This window comes from Vulpes vulpes, chromosome 2, assembly GCF_048418805.1.
Source record: "Vulpes vulpes isolate BD-2025 chromosome 2, VulVul3, whole genome shotgun sequence".
Classification (NCBI taxonomy): domain Eukaryota; kingdom Metazoa; phylum Chordata; class Mammalia; order Carnivora; family Canidae; genus Vulpes; species Vulpes vulpes.
The window spans coordinates 135,027,352-135,047,088 of NC_132781.1; the positions used below are offsets into that span (position 1 = coordinate 135,027,352).

General features: G+C 35.6%; 2 protein-coding genes and 1 pseudogene across 7 annotated transcripts in view; all 3 read right to left on the reverse strand.

The window, feature by feature from the left end:
* Nucleotides 1–4,833, reverse strand: part of ADAMTS6 (ADAM metallopeptidase with thrombospondin type 1 motif 6) — a 289,076-nt gene extending 284,243 nt beyond the window's left edge. Inside the window, exon 1 of the mRNA XM_026019499.2 lies at nucleotides 4,786–4,833. The gene's annotated coding sequence lies outside the window, so the exon portion shown is untranslated. The remainder of the gene's footprint in view (nucleotides 1–4,785) is intronic.
* CENPK (centromere protein K) overlaps nucleotides 1–19,737 on the reverse strand; it is a 68,546-nt gene that overhangs the window by 8,108 nt on the left and 40,701 nt on the right. For 5 of the 6 annotated variants that reach the window (XR_012000034.1, XM_072750062.1, XM_072750061.1 and 2 more), the window contains one exon: nucleotides 18,294–19,157. Coding sequence is in view for 5 of the 6 variants with exons in the window: in XM_072750062.1 (XP_072606163.1) it covers nucleotides 18,999–19,157 (159 nt within the window). In the remaining variant the exon portion in view is untranslated. Of the gene's footprint in view, nucleotides 1–4,785; nucleotides 4,834–18,293; nucleotides 19,158–19,737 lie in introns of those variants that run through there. The other variant, XM_072750064.1, reaches the window with a different exon arrangement.
* LOC112935669 (ribosome biogenesis protein NSA2 homolog pseudogene) lies at nucleotides 15,731–16,559 on the reverse strand (annotated as a pseudogene).

Sequence of the window (19,737 nt, forward strand, 5' to 3'; positions counted from 1 at the left end):
GCCATCAACACATCCAGGCTATCATCCTGAGATGCTGCCTTTGCAAACACCCTTTCTCTCTCTCTTTCTCTCTCTCTCAACACCCCCCTCCAAAAAAAAAAAAAAAAAAAAAAGGAAAGGAAAAAAAGAAAGGAAGGAAGGGAAGGTGGGGGGGGGGAGAAAAAGAAGGCTTATTGGGGGTGGAAGTGGTGCCCTCTCTTCCTGGACAGCTTAGTGCCTTTGCTATGCAAATAACATGTGAAGAGCATCAAAAGGTATCAAGAGAAAAGAAGACAAGAGGAGCAGGAAGGGCAGCAAAGTTTTGTTGAAGTAGCCCTAGATCTCACTACCGGCCCCCAGCCAACTTGAATTGCAGCAGGAGAAAATTTTGGCAGCTTTTCCTCGGAGGCAGAGCACACTGACGTCAGTGTGCAGATGTGCCGGGCTGCGTCGGGTGCGCATGTGTCCTGGGTCGTCACGTGGAGGGGGAGGGGAGGGAGAGGTACAATCAGGGTAACCGACTCCCAGCCATTCAGAAGGGCTTAGACAATGTCAACTTTTCCACCCTGTGAATGAGAGAAACTCTGGCCCTTCTCAACTCCATCCCCTACCCCACTCCGCCTCTTTTTTCTTCTTCTCCCTCCTCCTCCTCCTCCTCCTCCTCCTCCTCCTCCTCCTCCTCTTCTTTTTAGAAATTCTAGCCTTGGTTTGTGATAAGTTGTTTCTTGGGGGGAAAAAAGAAAAAGGTAAAAAAAAGGAAGGGGGAGGGAGAGGATGAATGACTTGAGATGAATTCGTGTCACTGTTAAGATGTCCCGGTGTCCTAAGGGTTTTTGTTTTTGAAGTCCACACAACAGAAATATTAAAAGTGGCACATGAAGTGTCTTTGGGGAAACTCAGAGCAAACTGAGGTCGGTGGCGGGTTGCAAGACTCAGTAGCTACATGTGCATAAAACAGCCTGTTTTTTTTTTTTTCACTGTACCTCAACAACGAAAATTGCCACCAACAGGGAGAGTAGACTAAAAGTAAACTAAGACCAGCACAGTTTCCATCTGATTACCGACTTCAGGTTATGTGGGGCTTTAAAAGGAGGGAAAAAAAAAAAAAAGGTGGGGGAGGCGGGAGCGGGGGAAGAGAGAAGCTTGCATTATTTCCAGATGAGGGTGAGACTGGATGGTGTGTTAAAGTGCAACCGGGGAAAGCTGCAAGTGGAGTGTATTTTTTTTTTAAGTCAGTACATTGAATGAAACCTCAATGACTGTCCAAATGAAAATAAATCCAAAGTCAGGCATCCCCCCCCCCAAAAAAAAGGAGGGAAAAAAAACACAACAGGAACCCTGCTGTTATCTCAAGATAAACAAAAACCTCAAAACTGGTTCTTCAGGCTTCCCGATCCCACCCCCCCCACCCCCACCCCCCACACCTCCAGACACTCCAGCTGCCAGTCCATACTTTGAAGGATAAAACACCACTACAACGTAGCACTTTCGCTTTCATTTGCTGGGAGAAAGCCACTGGCATTTAAAGTCTGGGGGAAATGCCCAAATATGTTTTCCATGTCTTAAGCAAGCAAACAAAGTCTGGCACACAAATCGGAAACAGGAAAAAAAAAAAAAAAAAGTGAAAATAGCCCAGGACAAATGTTGCCTTTCAACGGTGTAATCTGCTGCATCATTTATCTGTCTCTATGGTTGAGTGTAGGGAAGGGAGAGGTTTAAGAGTTTCCGAGGCTGGGCTGGGGGTGCAGGGGGCGGTGGTATTGACGCCTAGAAATTCCAGTCGGTAGTTAACGCCAAGTCAATTTCCGATGGCCAGAACCAGAAAGGGGAATTGGACCGGAGGGAAGGGGGTGGGGAGGAGGACCTTTCTTGAATACCGGCTCTTAAGTTTCAAGCTTCTGCTAACATTATTGCTCATTTGACTTTTTTTTTCCCCCTTCCTACACCGGAGGTAGTAGGTGTAATTCTTCTGGTGAATACATGAATAGTTGGCTAAAAGAAGGCATGAATCAGACTGAGAACGTCCAAAAATACAGTTATTTCCATTCTTTTTCTGACGGTTGAAGGGGAAAGCTTTTGTCCATAGTCCTCATCTTGACCTTAATCAGTAGTATTTGGCTCAACGCCATTTAAAATGTCAGAAATACGTCCTGGGGTTGGCATTGACAGTTTTAAGGAAGAAGGACTCGTATGGAGAGAGATAGATGATTAGATGACTGAGAGATAGATGATAGATAGATAGATAGATAGATAGATAGATAGATGATAGATAGATTTGCATTAAAATACATGGATGACCAATCTCCTAGCAATAATTGCAAACACAAAAAAATTAGTAAAAAGAGTGGGCACAGAGCAAAGCTGTTTTTGTGTGAAACCACCCTTTAAATAGTTGTGCATTAATTAAAAAAAAAAAAAAAAAAAACTGGTATAAGATAGATACAGCCAGCACAGGAAACTAAAGTTAAGGTGTGAGTAGTATCATCTCTACAAGTTATCTCAAAAGTTTTTACTCTCAACTAAGACAAATTGCCCTAAGAAGTATCCACATTGTAGAGGAAAGGAGCTTATTCAATGAGAAGTGGACTGTGGCTAATTACTTATTCAAACAGTGCCATCCTGCGTCTAAAAAGAGTAATGAAAATTTCCAACAGATGTCCTTTTCTCCTCCAAATGACTGAGTGTAGAAAAAAATGGTATGAGTAAGGGAGAAACATTATTAGCATGAGAAATGAAGTGTGAATGTAGCTTTTTATGTGTATGCATGTGTGTGCACATTTAACTGCATTACAGAAAATTCAAACAGATACATAAGTAGAGAAATAGTTATAATGAACCCCCAAATTATATATAATCCAGTTTTAACAAGTGTCAGTACGTGACCAATTTTTTCCCATTATTTGCTCCACCTCACTGGATTATCTTGAAACTAACCCCAGATAACATTTCATTGCATCCATTAAATATTTGCCTGTATTTGTAAACTATAAGGAAAAAAATAACCACTACTATACTGCTATTACTCTTAAAACATTAATAATTCCTTAATTTCGGCAAATAGATGTCCTCAAATGCAAATAAAGGCCTGAAAAACTCTTTTTTATTGGATTCAGGGTCCATATATATGTCTCTCTTTTTGACAATTCTTATTGCAGTAGAATATTCATATGGAAAAATACATACATATATAAATTGATGAAAAATGTTCAGTCTAACAAATTTTCATAAAGTGAACTTGTCTATGTAACTAACCTATCATTTCTCCCTTATTTCTCCTTTATCTTGCAACATAAATGCCATATTAATATCTTGTAATCTTACTATAGATAGCACTTCCGTTAGTATGGAAATGTTTTAGTGAATACCCATGCATAATTCCTAATTGAATTATTTGAAACAATTTTTTTTATTTTATTAATTTTTAAAAGATTCTATTTATTTATTCATGAGAGAGAGAGAAAGAGAGAGGCAGAGACACAGGCGGAGGGAGAAGCAAGCTCCATGCAGGGAGCCTGAAGTGGGACTCGATCCCGGGCCTCCAGGATCAGGCCCTGGGCTGAAGGCAGCGCTAAACCGCTGAGCCACCTGGGCTGCCCTTGAAACAAATTTAAATTAATCCCTGACTGAATTTAAGTTGCAGTAGAATTCTTTAAAAGTTTTATAATGACCAATCTTTACTATTTAAAAACTTTCCTCTCCAGCTTTCCTTTCTTTCTCTAAGAAGTGAAGATCATAGGCAGAATAGAATTGATAGCAAATCCCCTACTTATACCTAAGAAAAAGCATTGCTAGCAGTTTTTAGAAGCCTTAATAAATCAAAGTACACAGAGCCCTTTCAGGAAATCAAAGATGGAATAAACAGAAAATTGGGAGAGGAAGGAATTTGGACATATGTATGCACACATGTATGTATGTATTTCAGAGACTGAAAAAAAAAGAGGCAAAGGCATAAGAGTGTGAAAGTCCAAGAATAAGAACTGAGGAACTTCTAGAGGTAAGAATTGACCTCTAATTTGTCATTTTTAATGTGTTAACATGTAAATTAGATTTAATTATTTTATTTTTATTTTTAAATTAAATTTTAGGCAGTTAACACACAGTGCAATATTGCTTTCTGGAGTAGAATTCAGTGATTCTTCACTTATATACAACACCCAATGTTCATAATAAGAGCCCTACTTTATACCATTCACCCATCTAGCCCATCCCACATTCACTGCCCTCCATCAACCCTCAATTTGTTCTCTATAGTTAAGAGTCTCTTATAGCTTGTTTCCCTCTCGTTTTTCTTTTCCCCTTTCCCCCATGTTCATCTGTTTTCTTTTTTAAATTGCACATGAGTGAGATCAATATGGTATTTGTCTTTCAATGACTGATTTATTTCATTTAGCATAATATATTATAGCTCTGTCCATGTCATTGCAAGTGGCAAGATTTCATTCTTTTTTATGACTAATATTCATATATATTCATATATATATATATGCCACTTCTTTATCCATTCATCCGTACATCGATATAGAATTTTTTTAGTTAAAAACCAAGAGATTAAAAAAAAACAGTTCTTAAAATTAGACTGCTTGTATTTTCAGAAAAAAATGAGATGAATTCTGATTTCATGCTTCCTTGTAATTACTAAATTGGACTAAGTCTACAAATGTACAAATGTCAATGTGAATAAATTATGTAACATTAAGCTGAAATACTGCAATAGAGTATGTTGTTCAAACTGAGATAGGATGTACATAATATGCTACAATTTATATAAACTTAATAACACAGCAAATAATATTATCTCAAACTTACAAGAGCATTCACAGGAAGAACCTACAGTTTCTTGAAGATCCTGGTTACCTGGGGTGAAAGAAAAGAACAAGATTAAGGAGGAGTACAAAGTAGTATCAACTAAATCCATAAATTTTTGAAAAACAAAACAACTGTAATTATAAAATCTTACTATCTGCTAATTCAAGATATACACTGTACATGAATATCTATTATTTTAATCTGTATTAAGGGAATAAGTTACAGTTTTATAAAAAGAAATAAAGATTACTTCTTTTTTAAAAGATTTTATTTATTTATTTGAGAGAGAACACAAACAGTGGAGGGGGGTGGGCAGAGGGAGAGGGAGAAGCAGACTCTGAGCCTGACATGGAGCTTGATCCCAGGACTCTGAGATCATGATCTGAGGAGAAGGAGATGCTTAACTGACTAAGCCACCCATGTACTGCAAGAAAGATTACGGTTATTTGTTATTACAATAAATCTGGCAATTTCAGAAACTTCACAGTGGCAAAACAGTTTTAACTACTTATTCCTTTACTTCTTTACTTTTCTTCTTTAATTTTTTATTAGATTATGAGATTAATAGCAGAAAGAAAAAAACATATTGAAAAGGATGAGTATAATCAAGGGTTAAAACCATTCTATACAAAGAATATCTAACAGTCAAAAAGGTGGAAAAGAGGAAGTCAAAGCGTATCGCTAAGATAAAGCAAAAATCCCAATATGCTAATAACAATTGTCTACTCTTTAGCATTAAGCAAAGAGCTAAGAAGTATAAAAATAGGGGGTTCCTTTTCTCAATAAATTCACAAATTGGAAAACAAGATTAAAGTGTGATAAGGGAAAATGCAGTAAGTTACATAATTTATGGATCTATATTGTCAGCGCTGTGTGTTCCAACTGAGAGAGAACCCCTAGTGAAGTTTAAATAAGGATTTTTCTGACATCCATGTTGCCGGTCTGGTGGTCAATTTTGTGGTTCTTCCTTGAACTCCCGGCAACATTCAATCTAATTCACCACTCACTTTTGGAAATGTCTTTTCTTCCCACAGTTTCTGTGACACTGTACTCTTCTAGTTTTCCTACTACCCCAATGATCCTTCCTCCTTCTCTGCTCAGTTACAAATGTTAAAATGCCCAGGATTCAGTCAGCCCTGATGCCCATTCTATTCTTTATCAACTGATTTTTCCTTTGATTAATGTATATTTTCCAATTACTTTAAAGACCATTTATTTGCCAATAACTTTTTTTAAAGATCTATTTATTTATTTTAGACAGAGAGAGCATGACGGAAGGATGGTTAGAGGAAGAGAAGCAGACTCCCTGCTGAGTGCAGAGCCCAACTCAGGGCTTAATCTCAGGACTCTGAGGTCATGACCTCAGCCAAAATCAACAATCAGATGCCAACTGAGCCACCCAGGAGCCCCTATATGCCAATGACTCATATCTAAATGTCTACTTGGGTGAGTCTAACAGGCAGTATGAACTTCATGTAACATAAACAGAATTCAACGTTTGTCTGTCTTTTCTGTGTAGTAAATGAACTTCAATTCACCAAGTCTCTGGCCAGTATGGCTTTTTCAGTCCACTTTTCAGTTTTCTTAACATGTGCTCTACATTTAATGTGCAAAGTTCTACACATAATGTGCAGTTTTGGTGGGAGAAATATTGAGAAGTGTGTCTATTTCATCTTAGAAACCAGAATTCCTCTCTGCTATGATCTGAATGTTTGTGTCCCTCTCAAAATTCTTATGTTGAAATCCTAATGCCCAATATCATGGTATTAGGAGGTAGAACATTTGGGAGATGGTTAGGTCAGGAGGATAGAACCCTCATATATGGAATTAGTGTTCTTATAAAAGAGACCTTATAGAGATCGCTCAGCCTTTTCACCTTGTCAGGACATAGTGAAAAGACACTGGCTGTGAACCACAAAAAATACCCTCACCTGACCATGCTGGTACCCAGATATCAAATTTCCAGCCTCCAGAACTGTGACTAAAAAAATTCTGTTGTTTATAAGTACCCAGTTTGTGGTATTTTTGTTAGAACAGCCCGAATGGACCAAGATTCTCTCTCCTTTATTGTTAAAATAGTCTAAAAATATTTACTCTCTATTGTGAAGTGACTCTTAAGTCTTTTTACCAATATAATTTTTAGCTGGGATAAATGTCATCTATTGATTTGGGGATTACTCTATATATTTCAGATTTGAGCTCTTACCCCCATTCTATGCCTTCTAACTCTTTAAAGGAATGTATGCTTTTTGTAGACAGAAATTCCTAATTCTAATATAGCCCATTTTAACTTTTTTTCTCTTTTATGTTTAGGGCTCTTTGTAAATTTTCTTTATTACATACAACTGTCCTGAAGCAAAAACAATCCTTTGCCTTGTTGCCATTAGATAATAAGAATACATATCATGCTCCAGTCAAAACGAACTTTATACCCTAATAAGCCAACTGAGCTTACTTACAAAAGTTAAGAGGGAAATCCAACTCTGTCTTCAAAAAACCCTTGAGAATTTCCCATAAATTAACTTCCTACCAGAAGATTATTCCAAACTTCTGATGCCTAAAGGTACATCACAACTTAGGTGCATATAGTATACAGTAATGGTGTGGGAAAATTGTTATTTTTTCTTACCAAGAACATACAAACTTGGAAACCTTGTAGGGATTTTTCTTTTAAACACAGGTTATATATTTTTATTTGAATAGCCAGATGTTCCAAAGTAGATATCCTTTTAACATCTTCTCTAGAAACATTTTCTTCCTATATGTCTTCCTTTCATAATTAATGTTAAAATTTGTGTGCTTCTTTTATCTCCCATCCTTCTCCAAAGTTAGCTTCTCTTCTTGTTGAAGTATGTCCACTAACAGTTCTTTTAGGGACAGTATACAGTAAAAAAGGCTTTTAGTTTTTATGTCAGAAAACTTGTTTTGTCTTCATTCTTGAATAAGTTTAGCTGGTTATGGAAGTCTAGGCTGATGGCTTTTTCCCCCCTCAGCAACAATATCTATTGTTAATCAAAAATAAGATTGTTTTAAAAAAATTAAATAATTAAATAAATAAAATAAAGATTGTTATTCCTATCTTCATAACCTGTCTTTTCCTTTTACTATCTTTGAAAACTATTTCTCCTTAGTATCTTGCTGTTTCACTAAACGATTTCATGGTGTGTGGTTTTACCTCTATTTATCTTGCACAGTATTCCATGAACATGTTTTTCTGAGCATTTATATTGTTCTACATACTGAAAAATTATCACCCATTATCAATTCAAATATTACTTAACATTCTCCACAAATTCTTTAAGAATTTCTATGTTGGTGGAATTCCTCAATTTGTCTTCTATACCTCTTATTTGTTCTTCATAATTTTGATCTTTTTTATCTTTCTGGATGAATTGTTCAAATTCTCTTTATTGATTTATTAAATCAATCTCTGACTTGATTCAGTTTATCTCCTTTGTAGAAATGTACTTAAATTTTCATATTTAATCAGATATGGGACTTGTAATTAATTCCTTCTCATAAGCAAATGTTTTCATTTGTTCCTATTTTTGTGTTACAATTTCTAGCCCTTTTTAGATGAAATAATTTCTTCAAATAACCTCAAAATATACATTTAAAAGTCTTCATCAGGTAATCCATAAAATTAATTTTATTGAGAGTGAATGTTCCATTTGTTGGATGTTGCTACCAGCTAAGAAACCTTCAGTTTCAAGTAACATAAAAAAATCTGTCTCAATTTACTTAAACTAGGAGGAGAATTTATTATCTTATATATCATGTTCCCTAGCAAAGCACCTCTAGGGTCAACTAATTCACTGGCTCAATAACATTATCAGAATTTGTTCTTTCTCTTTTGTGACTCTGCCATACTAAATATGCCAGATTTGTCCATGGCAGCTCTCCTTATGGTTACAAAATGGCTAAGCAGTTCCAGATGTTCCATGCAGACCCAGTAACATCTACCAGAAGAGAAGAAGTCATCTCCTCCTGTATATTTTTTTAATCAGAAAAAAGAAATCTATCCCAAAAGTTTCTCAGAAGACATATATATTAAGTCAATATTGCACCAAATGTATTCCCAAATAAATCACTAAGAAGGGGATTAAGACAACCATGTTCAGTTTAGCTAAATACATGGCTGTGTAGACAAGGGTGGATTACTCAAATAAAATTTAGTTCCCTTAGAAAGTAGGAAGAACAGCAGCAAAAAACAAAATATGCTGTCTTGGCTATCTTTGTGTTAAATTCCTTCACTGGTTTAACATTTGCTTTTCATGGTCATTTTACCAGGAAATCTCGTATGTTTATGGTTTGCCATTTTTATTCATTTCCTCCCCTTCCATTTGACCCTTTTTACCTGGTGTTTCAAAATTGCCTTGGCCTCTCCCAGCCCCAAGTCCACAACCAGTTATTATGGTGTTTAAACATTGCGTGATAAAATTATTGCTATATAATAAAATAATCCAAAAGTTAATGGCTTAAAACAATAAACATTTATTTTCTCACCATTTCAGTGTTTCAGAAATTCAGAAACAATTTAGCTGAATAATTCTCCCTCAGGATCTCTCATGAAGTGGCAGTCAAGGTTATGGCCAAGGGTTAGTTCAGATAACTGAAGGCTGAAAGTGGTTCACTTACACAGCTAACAGAGTGGTGCTTTGTTGGCAGGAGACCTTCGTTTCTGCTCCTGTGAGCCTCAACACAAACCGAGCATTCTCTTATCATGGAGTCAAGCTTCTTCCAGAGTTTAGCAATCCAAATGAATTCAAGATAGAAGATGCAGGAATGCCTGGATGGCACAGTCGGTAAGTGTCTGACTCTTGGTTTCAGGTCATAATCTCAGAGATCTCATGAGATTGAGCCAGAATCGGGCTCTGTGCTCAGCATGAAATCTGCTTGGGAGTCTTTCTCCCTTTGCCCCTCCTGCTCGCATACTATCTCTCTCACAAGTTATAAATAAATCTTTAAAATAAAAGAGGTATACTGTCTCTTTGTCATATTCTATTTGTCACTAACAGACACATGTGGAGGTGAATACCAGCAGAGGAGGATCACTGATCTTGGAGACTAGCTACTACAGTCATCCAAGCAACAATGGGTATTTAACATATCCCCATTTACTTCCTGGTCTAAAAGCTCTATCTTTGCCTCTTTCACCTTGCTGGGTTCATAGCTTGTTATAAGCCTCAGTGATTTTGTTTTAGATCTCTTTTCACAAAATTTTGGCTGTGAAGAGACTCACAAGCCCTCAGCTTCAGAGACCTTGATTCTAGTCCTCCTTCTCATATAGAGAAATTTTAATATTCATTTCCAAGGAAAGAACCAAATTCTCATACTAAGTGCTTCTAAACCCAGAGGAAAATACAACTATGGCATCATTTCCACTCACAACTCCTTTTCGTCTAATTTCTGATCCACTAATGTTTATTGTTAAGTCTTTCTACATATTTTTCCTTGTTTTCTCTTTTAAATGTTCTCAAATGCCACATGTTAAGAGAAAGAGTATGCTAATGTAGGAACTCTTATCACTTTTAAGTTTTATTATTTTTTTTAGCTTTTTAATGTTAAATTTTCAGGAGTAGTACAGAGTTCCCATATATCTCTCACCTGGCTTCCCTAATGTTAACAACTTATATAACTATATTAAAATTATTGAGCCCAGTAAACTATCAATGGTACAATACTATTAACTAAATTGTAGACCCTACTCAAATTTCACCAGCCTACCATTGCTGTTTTCCCTATCCAAGAGCCTGCCTAGGACTTGTAAATCATAGATCTGATAAAGGATTTATTTCCAGAATACACAAAAACTCTCAAAATGCAGTAAGATGACAGACAACTCAATTTCAAAATGGACCAAAAACTCCTATATGCTATATAGACATTTTTGATCCCTTTATGCTTAGCCCTTTTTTTTTTTTTTAAGATTTTATTTATCTATTTATTTAAGACAGAGAGAGCACAAGCAGGGAGAGGGGTAGAGGGAGAGAAGCAAGGAGCCCAATGCTCAATCTTAGGACTATGAGATCATGACCTGAGCCAAAGGCAGACGCTTAATTGACAGAGCCACCCAAATGCCCCAGTGCTTAGCCTTTCTGAATTATTTTATGTATGTCTCCTATATACTACAGTTAAATTTTGCTTTTTAAGGAGATTCTGATTGTCATGATAAATATGTTTGGTCTCTTATCTGTATTAGAAGGGGCAGTCCTTAGGACATGATTGGTTCCCTGCACGCTCTTGCTGACTGCAAAACTACAGGGTTACTCATTGTTTGATATTGAACACTTTCTGGAACTGGTCACACGGAAACTAGGTATGTTGAGGCAACTCACAACGTGGCTGAGTAATATTCTGTCATATGAATGTACTGCATTTTGTTTATACATTTGCTTTTTGAAGAACATCTGGATTGCTTCTAATTTTTGGCATTATGAAAAAGTGCTTTGCTATAACATTTCTGTGCAAGTTTTTGTGTAGACAACTCATTGGGGTAAATATTGCATAATTGGTCGGTAGTAAATTCGTAAGAAATGCCAAACTGTTTTCCAAAGTGGCTGTATAATTTTGCATTTCCACCAGCACTGAATGAGAGTTCCTCTTGTTCCACATCTTCACCAGCATTTGGGGTTGTCAGTGTTTCAGATTTGGGCCATTCTAGTAAATTTGTAGTGGTATCTTATTGCTGTCTAATTTACATTTTCCTCATGACATATGTGGAGATCTTTTCATCTGATTTGCTATCTCTAGATCTTCTATTGTGAGGTAACTGTTTTGACCTTTTGTACTCTTTTTAATTGAGGTATCCCTTGTCTATTGTTGAGTTTTAAGAGTTGTTTGTATATTTTCTGTTATCTTTAACAGATTATGTATGTTGCAAATATTTTCTCTCAGTCTCTGGCTTATCTTTTCATTCTAACAGTGTCTTTAACAAAGCAGAAATTTTGAGTTTTAATAAAAATCAATTTATTAGTTTTTTCTTTCATGGATTACAATTTTGGTATTGTATCTTAAAAGTCATCACAAGGGGCACCTGGGTGGTACAGTTGGGTAAGAGTTTCACTCTTAGTTTCAGCTTGGGTCCAAATCTCAGGGTGGTGAGATACAGCCATGTGTTAGGCTCCTCACTCAGCAGAGTCTGCTTATGTTTCCCCCTCCTTCTCTCTCTGCCTCTCCCCACAGCCACACACTCTCTCTAAAAATAAAAAAAGCATCACAAAACCCAAGTTCAGACTAGATTATCTTTTATGTTCTAGAAGTTTTATAGCTGTGCATTTTACATTTAATTTTTGTTAAAGGTATGTCAGGGTCTATGTTCTTTTTTTTTTTTGGCATGTCCATGTTCTCGCACGATTTGTTGAAAAAGACTCAGCTTTACCAGATTATCTTTATTCCTTTGTCAAACAAAGACCAGCTGACCCTATCCATGCCAGTCTTATTCCTGAGCTCTTCATTCTGTTACATTGACTTGTCTGCTCTTTCACCAGCATCATAGTGTCTTGGTTACTGGAGCTTTACAATAAATTTTAAAGTTGGTATCAGTCATCCCAACTTTGTTCTTCAATATTTTGGTAGATAAGCTGATCATTTGCCTTTCTGTATAAACTTTAGAATCAGTTTCTATTCCTAGCTTGCTTAGTTTTTATCATGAATGGGAGTTGGAAAATGGCTTTTTTTGTAATCTATTGGTATGATCATATGGTTTTTCCACTTTAGTCTAATGATGTCATGAATTAATGTAATTAATTAATGTAATGTGATTGTGTAATGTAATTAATGAATGATAGTAATCACAATTATGTGATGTAATCATGTAATGTAATTAATGTAATTGATGAATGAATTACATTAATTCATGACATCTGAATGTTGAAGCAGTCTTGCATACCTCGAAAAAAATGCTACTTGGCAGTGGTGGATAGATCTTTGTTCTACAATGTTGAATTTGTTTCACTTTTCACCTATGTTCATGACACGTATCTGTCTGTAGCTTTCCTTTCTTGTAATGTCTCTGTCTGGTTTTGGTGTTACAGTAATGCTGGCCTCACAGAATGAGTTAGGAACTATTCTCTCTGCTTCAATTTTCTGAGACGGATTATACAGAACTAACATCATTTCCTTTTTGTATGTTTGGTAGAATTCACCAATGAAACCATCCAGGTCTTATACATTCTATTTTGAAAGTTTATTATTGATTCCATTTCCTTAACAAATATAACCTTATGCAGTTTAGCTAGTTCTCCTTGTGTGAATTTTGGTAGATTACATTTTCACAGAATTGGTCCATTTCATCTAAGTTATAAAATTTGTGGGTAAGAGGTTGTTCATAATATACCTTTACTTATCTTTTTTTTTTTAAGATTTTATTTATTTATTCATTAAAGACAGAGAGAGAGAGAGAGAGGCACAGACACAGGCAGAAGCAGGCTCCATGAAGGGAACCCAATGTGGGAATCAATCCTGGGTCTCCAGGATCACACCCTGGGCCAAAGGCAGTGCTAAACCACTGAGCCAGCCGGGCTGCCCTATTTACCTTATTAATATTCCTGGGATGGGTACTGATGGCGCTTTTTTTTTTTTTTTAAGATTTTACTTATTCATGAGAGACACAGAGAGAAGCACACATAGGCAGAAGGAGAAGCAAACTCCCTTTGGGGAGCCTGATGTGGGATTCCATCTCAGGACCCCAGAGTCACGACCTGAGCCAAAGGCAGACACTCAAACTCTAAGCCACCCAGGTGTCCCTCTTTTCATTTCTGATACTCATCTCTCCTCCTTTCTTGGTTAGCTTGGCTAGAGATTTATCAGTTTTATTGATATTTTCAAATAGCCAGCTTTTGGTTTCATTGATTTTTCTGTATTGATTTCTTGTTCTCATTTCCCTTTACTTCTATTCTGATTTTTATCATTTTTCTTCTTCTTTGGATTTATTTACTTATTAAGTTATCTGTATACCCAACACGGAGCTGCAACTCACCACCTCAAGATCAAGAATCCCATTCTTTACACAAGTGAGCCAGCCAGGCACACCTAATTTGGACTTAATTTGCTGTTCCTTTTCTAGTTTCCTAAGGTGAACTCTTCAGATTATTGATTTTAGATCTTTCATCTTTTCTAATATATTTAATGCTATAAATTTCTTTAAACTCTGCTTTTGTTGCATCACAAATTTTGAGGAGTTATATTTTCAATTAGTACAAAATATTTAAGCGTTTCTCTTGAGATATCTTCAATGCATGTGTTTACATGTTGTTTAATCTCTAAATATTTTGGGATTTTTCCATGTATTTTCTTATTATTGACTTAGTTTAATTTCATTGTAGTTTGAAAGCATAATTTGTAGTCTAATTTAAAAATTTTATTGGTAACCCAGAACATGGTTTTAGTAAATGTTTCACCTGAACATGAAAAGAATGTGTGTTTTGCTCTTGCAGGATTAGAATTCTATAAATGTCATAGATCCAGTTGATTGATGATGCTGTTCAGTTAAACTATATCCTTGCTGGTTTTCTACCTGCTGGATCTCTCAATTATTGATAAAAGAATGTTGAAGTCTCCAACAGTAACTGTGAATTCATCTATTTCTTCTTGCATTTCTATCAGTTTTTGCCTTATGTACTGTGACAAAGTTAAGTGCAAACATATTAAAGATTATTGTGTCTTTTTGGAGACTTGGCAGCTTTATCAATACGTGATATTCCTTGTAATCCCTGGGCATTTTCCTTGCTCTGAAGTCTGCTTTGTGTAAAATTAAGATAGCTAACTCCAGGTATCTTTTGATTAATGTTAACATGATATATCTCTCTCTGTCCCTTTACTTTTGATCGGAGTCTTTATATTTCAGATAGGTTCCTTGCAGAAAACACATAGTCTGAGTCTTTTTTTTTTTTTTAACCACTTTGACAGTCTTGCCTTGATTGGTGTATTTAGTCCATTCACATTTAAAATAATTATTAAATAATTATTATCTGGATTAATATCTACCATATTTGTTACTATATTCTATTCATTGCCTTTGTTCTCTGTCTTCCATTTTTGTCTTCTCTAGTTTTTTTTTTTTTAATATTTATTTATTTATTCATGAGAGACAGACAGAGAGAGGCAGAGGGATAATCAGTCTCCATGCAGGGAGCCTGATGTAGGATTTGATCCCAGCACTCCAGGATCATCCCCTGGGCTGAGCATCCCCTGGTGCTAAACCGCTGAGCCACCGGGCTGCCCTCAACCTCACTTTCAAATAAAAGATGTTTTACAGAATTGAAAAATAGAATTCTTGGTAAAAGCAACAAGGAGCAAACTAATGAAATCACTAAGTCAAAGATATATGCAACCTCATGTTCACTGCAGTATTGACAATAGCCCAGATATGCAATCAATGTAAGTGTCCATCAAAGGATGAATGGATAAAGGTGGTATATAAATACAATGGAATATTATTCATCTATAAAAATAAATGGAATTTGCCCTTTGTGACAACAAGGATAGACCTTGAGGGCATTACGTTAAGTGAAAAAGAGAAAAAGTCATAGGTCATATGATGTGACCTACATGTGTAACCCAAAAGCAACAAGAAAACAAGCTTATAGATACAAAGCAACAGATTGGTGGTTACCAGAGGGAGGGAGGGGGTGGAGAGTGGGCAAAATGAGTAAAGAGGGTCAAAAGGTACAAACTTACAGTCATAAAATAAAGAATTCATGGGGATATAACGTACAGCATGGTGACTATAGTTAATACTGTATTGCATATCTGAAATTTGCAAAGAATAGATTTAAAAGTTCTCATCACAATAAAAAAAATTTTTTTAAAGACCACTTATTTTAATAAATGTCTATTTCAACTTTTTTACAGTAGAATAAATGTTTTGATGACTGTAGATACGTAAGGCTGTTTGGTAGCATCCAGATCCACCACAACAATGGTGGTCTTCCTGATGGGTGTGTAGTCTTCAGTAATTATAAGGGATTACTTGTCTGAAACTGCTGTTAAACCAGCAGGACTGCATTTATGCATCTATAATTTTCAGGATTGTTGGTAACCTGGGCATATTTTCCCCAAATAACTTTGCCTCCTTGTGTCACAAGGCCCAACTCACTCACGTTCACTTCAATGACAGTACGTTTGGCAATAACACCCAAAGTTGTATATAGTGGAGATGAGGGATTCTTTTTTACACCGAGTATTGGCAGGCAAAAGGTGGCTTTCAATTCAGGATGTGTTACATGGGCCTTTTTGAAACGTAAAACGTAAGCCCATTGGCCTAATGAATCTTTGGTATTTAGGTGGTTTTCTAGTAAAGCCGTCTCCAACAAAGCAGACTTTAGTGACCATCCTCTTCCATGCTTTTTTCTCTTTCCTATTCGAATGACTTTTAATACTTCTGTTTCTCCCTGAGCACGAACTTTGGGTAAAGGAACTTCCCACTTTCCCACTTTCTCTTTTCGCTTTTGTTTAATCATATTGTAAAGTACTTTAGCTTGGGACTGCCCCTCCCTGTCCAGTAGATATGCAGGTATTGCTCCCTGTGGAGTCTTTTCATCATTCTTTTGTTTGGTGTTTCTCTTTTCATGCATCTTGATAGTCTTTTTCATTTGTATTTTTTCAGCATGGCGCTGTTTATGGTAGAGCTTAGCTTTCAGACCAATCATCTTTTTTGCTTTTTTTGAACCTTCATGAGCCCCTCGACCTTCTTTCTTTCTCTTTTTCTCATGGTAATCCAAACGATAGCCATAGCACTTCCAGTGTAACTCAATATATTCATTTTGTGGCATGTTGACAGCCGCTGGGCACCAAGAGGCTCTCTAGCTTCGGGCTCCCAGCCTGCGAGCTCCCTCCGTGCCAGCCGCGACCAGTAATAAAAATTTTTAACTATGGTGAAAGATGTGTGGTGATCATTTCACAATATATATAAACATCAAACCAATATGTTATACACCTGAAATAATAAAATGTTCTATGTCGGTTATACCTCAATTTAAAAAATCATAGTGAGGGATGCCCGGGTGGCTCAGTGGTTAAGGGTCTGCCTTTGGCTCAGAGCATTATCCCAGGGACCTGGGATGCAGTCTCACACCAGGCTCCCTGCATGGAGCCTGCTCCTCCCTCTGCCTATGTCTCTGCCTCTCTCTCTGTGACTCTCATGAATAAATAAAATCTTAAAAAAAAAGTCAGTAAAATAAAAACAATCCTAAATCTTAACAGATTTCAGTGACTATCTTAAAGCAGTGAAAAGTGAAAATACATAAAGTTCCTCAGAACTTGAAACATTTGCTCCAACATTCTTAAAACCACAGAAAGCTTACAAAAGCTGGAAGCTTAGATGGAGTAAAAATCAAGACTAATTCTAGTATACATTACTTGGTTCATAACTGAGATCAAAAGTGGGCAAATTGGGATGCCTGGGTGGCTCAGTGGTTGCGCATACCTGCCTTTGGCCCAGGAGGTGATCCTGGAGACCTGGGATCAAGTCCCAAATCGGGGTCCCTACATGGAGCCTGCTTCTCTCTCTGCCTCTGTGTTTGCCATGAATAAATAAATAAAATCTTAAAAAAAAAAAAAAAGTAGGCAAATAATCTTGCTATGTAAGAAGCCTGGAAGAAGTAGGATGTAATAATCATCAAAGTTTTCTTTAACACCTTATACAAGATATCAAAAGATCCTAACCAGTAAAATGTGAAATGAAGATTTGTCCAGTAAAGCAAGATGTCTACTGCTGAATGTATTTCTGTAATTTGCAATACAAAGAAATTCATGGACAACAGCATTACCTACTTTGTAAAAATAGCTCTCAGGGTTATACTGAATGAACCATTTCTCCCATCTCCAGTAACTTCAAGAACTTAAAACATGCTCATTGCTGTGACTCCCAACTGGAGTATTCTAAGCAAGGTACTTTATATGTCATCTTTCCATAAAAGAACTTACATTCTCTGAAATGTAATAGTGTTTGTATTTTATCTAAAAGGGACAGGATATACTTGGAATAGTATTCGTTTACTTTAAGAAAGTTGAAGTATTTAAGGTATGCAAGAAATACGGATAAACATTAGAAAGCATTTTCAAATATAAAAGTACACACTAAATCCTCTTAGAAAACTAATGATACAGGGATGCCTGGGTGGCTCAGCAGTTGAGCATCTGCCTTTGGCTCAGGGCATGATCCTGGGGTCAGGGATTAAGTCCCTCATCAGGCTCCTTGTGGGGAGCCTGCTTCTCCCTCTGCCTCTGTCTCTGCCTCTCTCTCTCTGTGTCTCTCATGAATAAATAAAATCTCAAAAAAAAGACAAGAAAAAAGAAAAGAAAAGAAAAGAAAAGAAAAGAAAAGAAAAGAAAAGAAAAGAAAAAAGAAAAGAAAAGAAAACTAACGATACTAAAAGGAATTGGTATTCTTTAGTTTGGCTTGTATGTAACCTTGAATGAGTCTTATATTATAATACCTCATTTTTCTGCCTATGAAAAAATCTATTTATTAAAATATCACACCACATCACCAAAAAAGCTAGAGATTTTTAGATAAGAGGATTTTATTTAGAGAATTAACAAAATGTTATGAACAGAATTTTGTTAGCAATAATTAACAGAACCAAGAACAGTTCAATATATATCACTTATATAATACATACTAAAATATAGTTTTCATGCTACCTTTATCCATTAGTTTTCTGTTTCAACTTTTTAAAAAATCTAGAAATAAGGCATATACATGGAACAGATTTACTACATACAAATTATGATTCCTTCTATGCCAGAAACTGCCAATTTAAAAACCACCTGCAAATTAAATGGCCTTTCCAATATAATTCCTAAATTTAAAGATATAAGCACCAAACACAACTCAAAATGCATAAAATAAACTCACAAATTTCAAAAGGAAAAAGATTATATTAGCAATATCATAAATTAAGAACTTTCCAAAGAATACTGCAAAAGGTAAATCAAATTTTACAATGATTAAGTCTAGAATATTTTTTACTTGCATTCTTTTCCATCCAGTTGAAAACACCAGAGAGCACTGACTGAATTGAAAGGGCCATTTATAAACGAATAGTAGACGACATGTGTCATTTTATGGATAAAAGGAAGAGGGACTATGTACTTTGATTTGCAAATAATGTTCTTTATCCAAGTAAATCCTCAGTGTTTCCATTATTCTCAAATGACAAGATTCATTAAGTACCATGTGAAAAAAAAAAAAAAAAAAGACCATCCTTTTACTGATGGAAGGCTTCTAATCTTATTTGTGTTGGATCTTCTGGATGTCTCAAGGCAATTCCATTACGAAGGAGCAGCTCAATATAAGGTGGCCAAAATGAATCTCTAATTTTGATATATGGATCATGTGGAACATCAAATAATCTATTTATAAGAATCTAGGAAAAATATCATTCAAAATATACCATACTTAGTAGTATTAAAAAAAATCTATAATAAGACATTAAAAATTTGTTAGCCAAAGAATGTCTATCTCTTTTCTCTTTGAATAACTGCTTAATCATAATTTCTATGTATTAATTTAAATAACTGATTTTCTTCATTTAAAAAAACTACAGATATTAATAAATGGAAACCTCTTTAAAACTGGGTACAAGTTTCTGCAACTTTGTGGAATCCTTAAACTCACATATGTAGTTCAGATAGAAAAGAGATGCCAACTAAAGATTCCATCCATGTAAAAGTACAGGGTTTCAACTGTGTAAATATTAAATAACACCATAAACATTTTTTTAAAATAATAATCTTGGGAATATGATTAAGTGCTAGTCTCCAAATTTATGTTCTTTTAACAAATGACAATACTCTTTCTAGTAAGGTATAGAAAACAGACACTAGTCTTATACTAAAGATAAACTAATATAAATATATTTAATAAAAGTTGGTATATTTAAGAACTAATGCAGTTATTTTATTTTGAGCCTGTGTATAATTGTTTAGAAATCACTAATTAAAAGA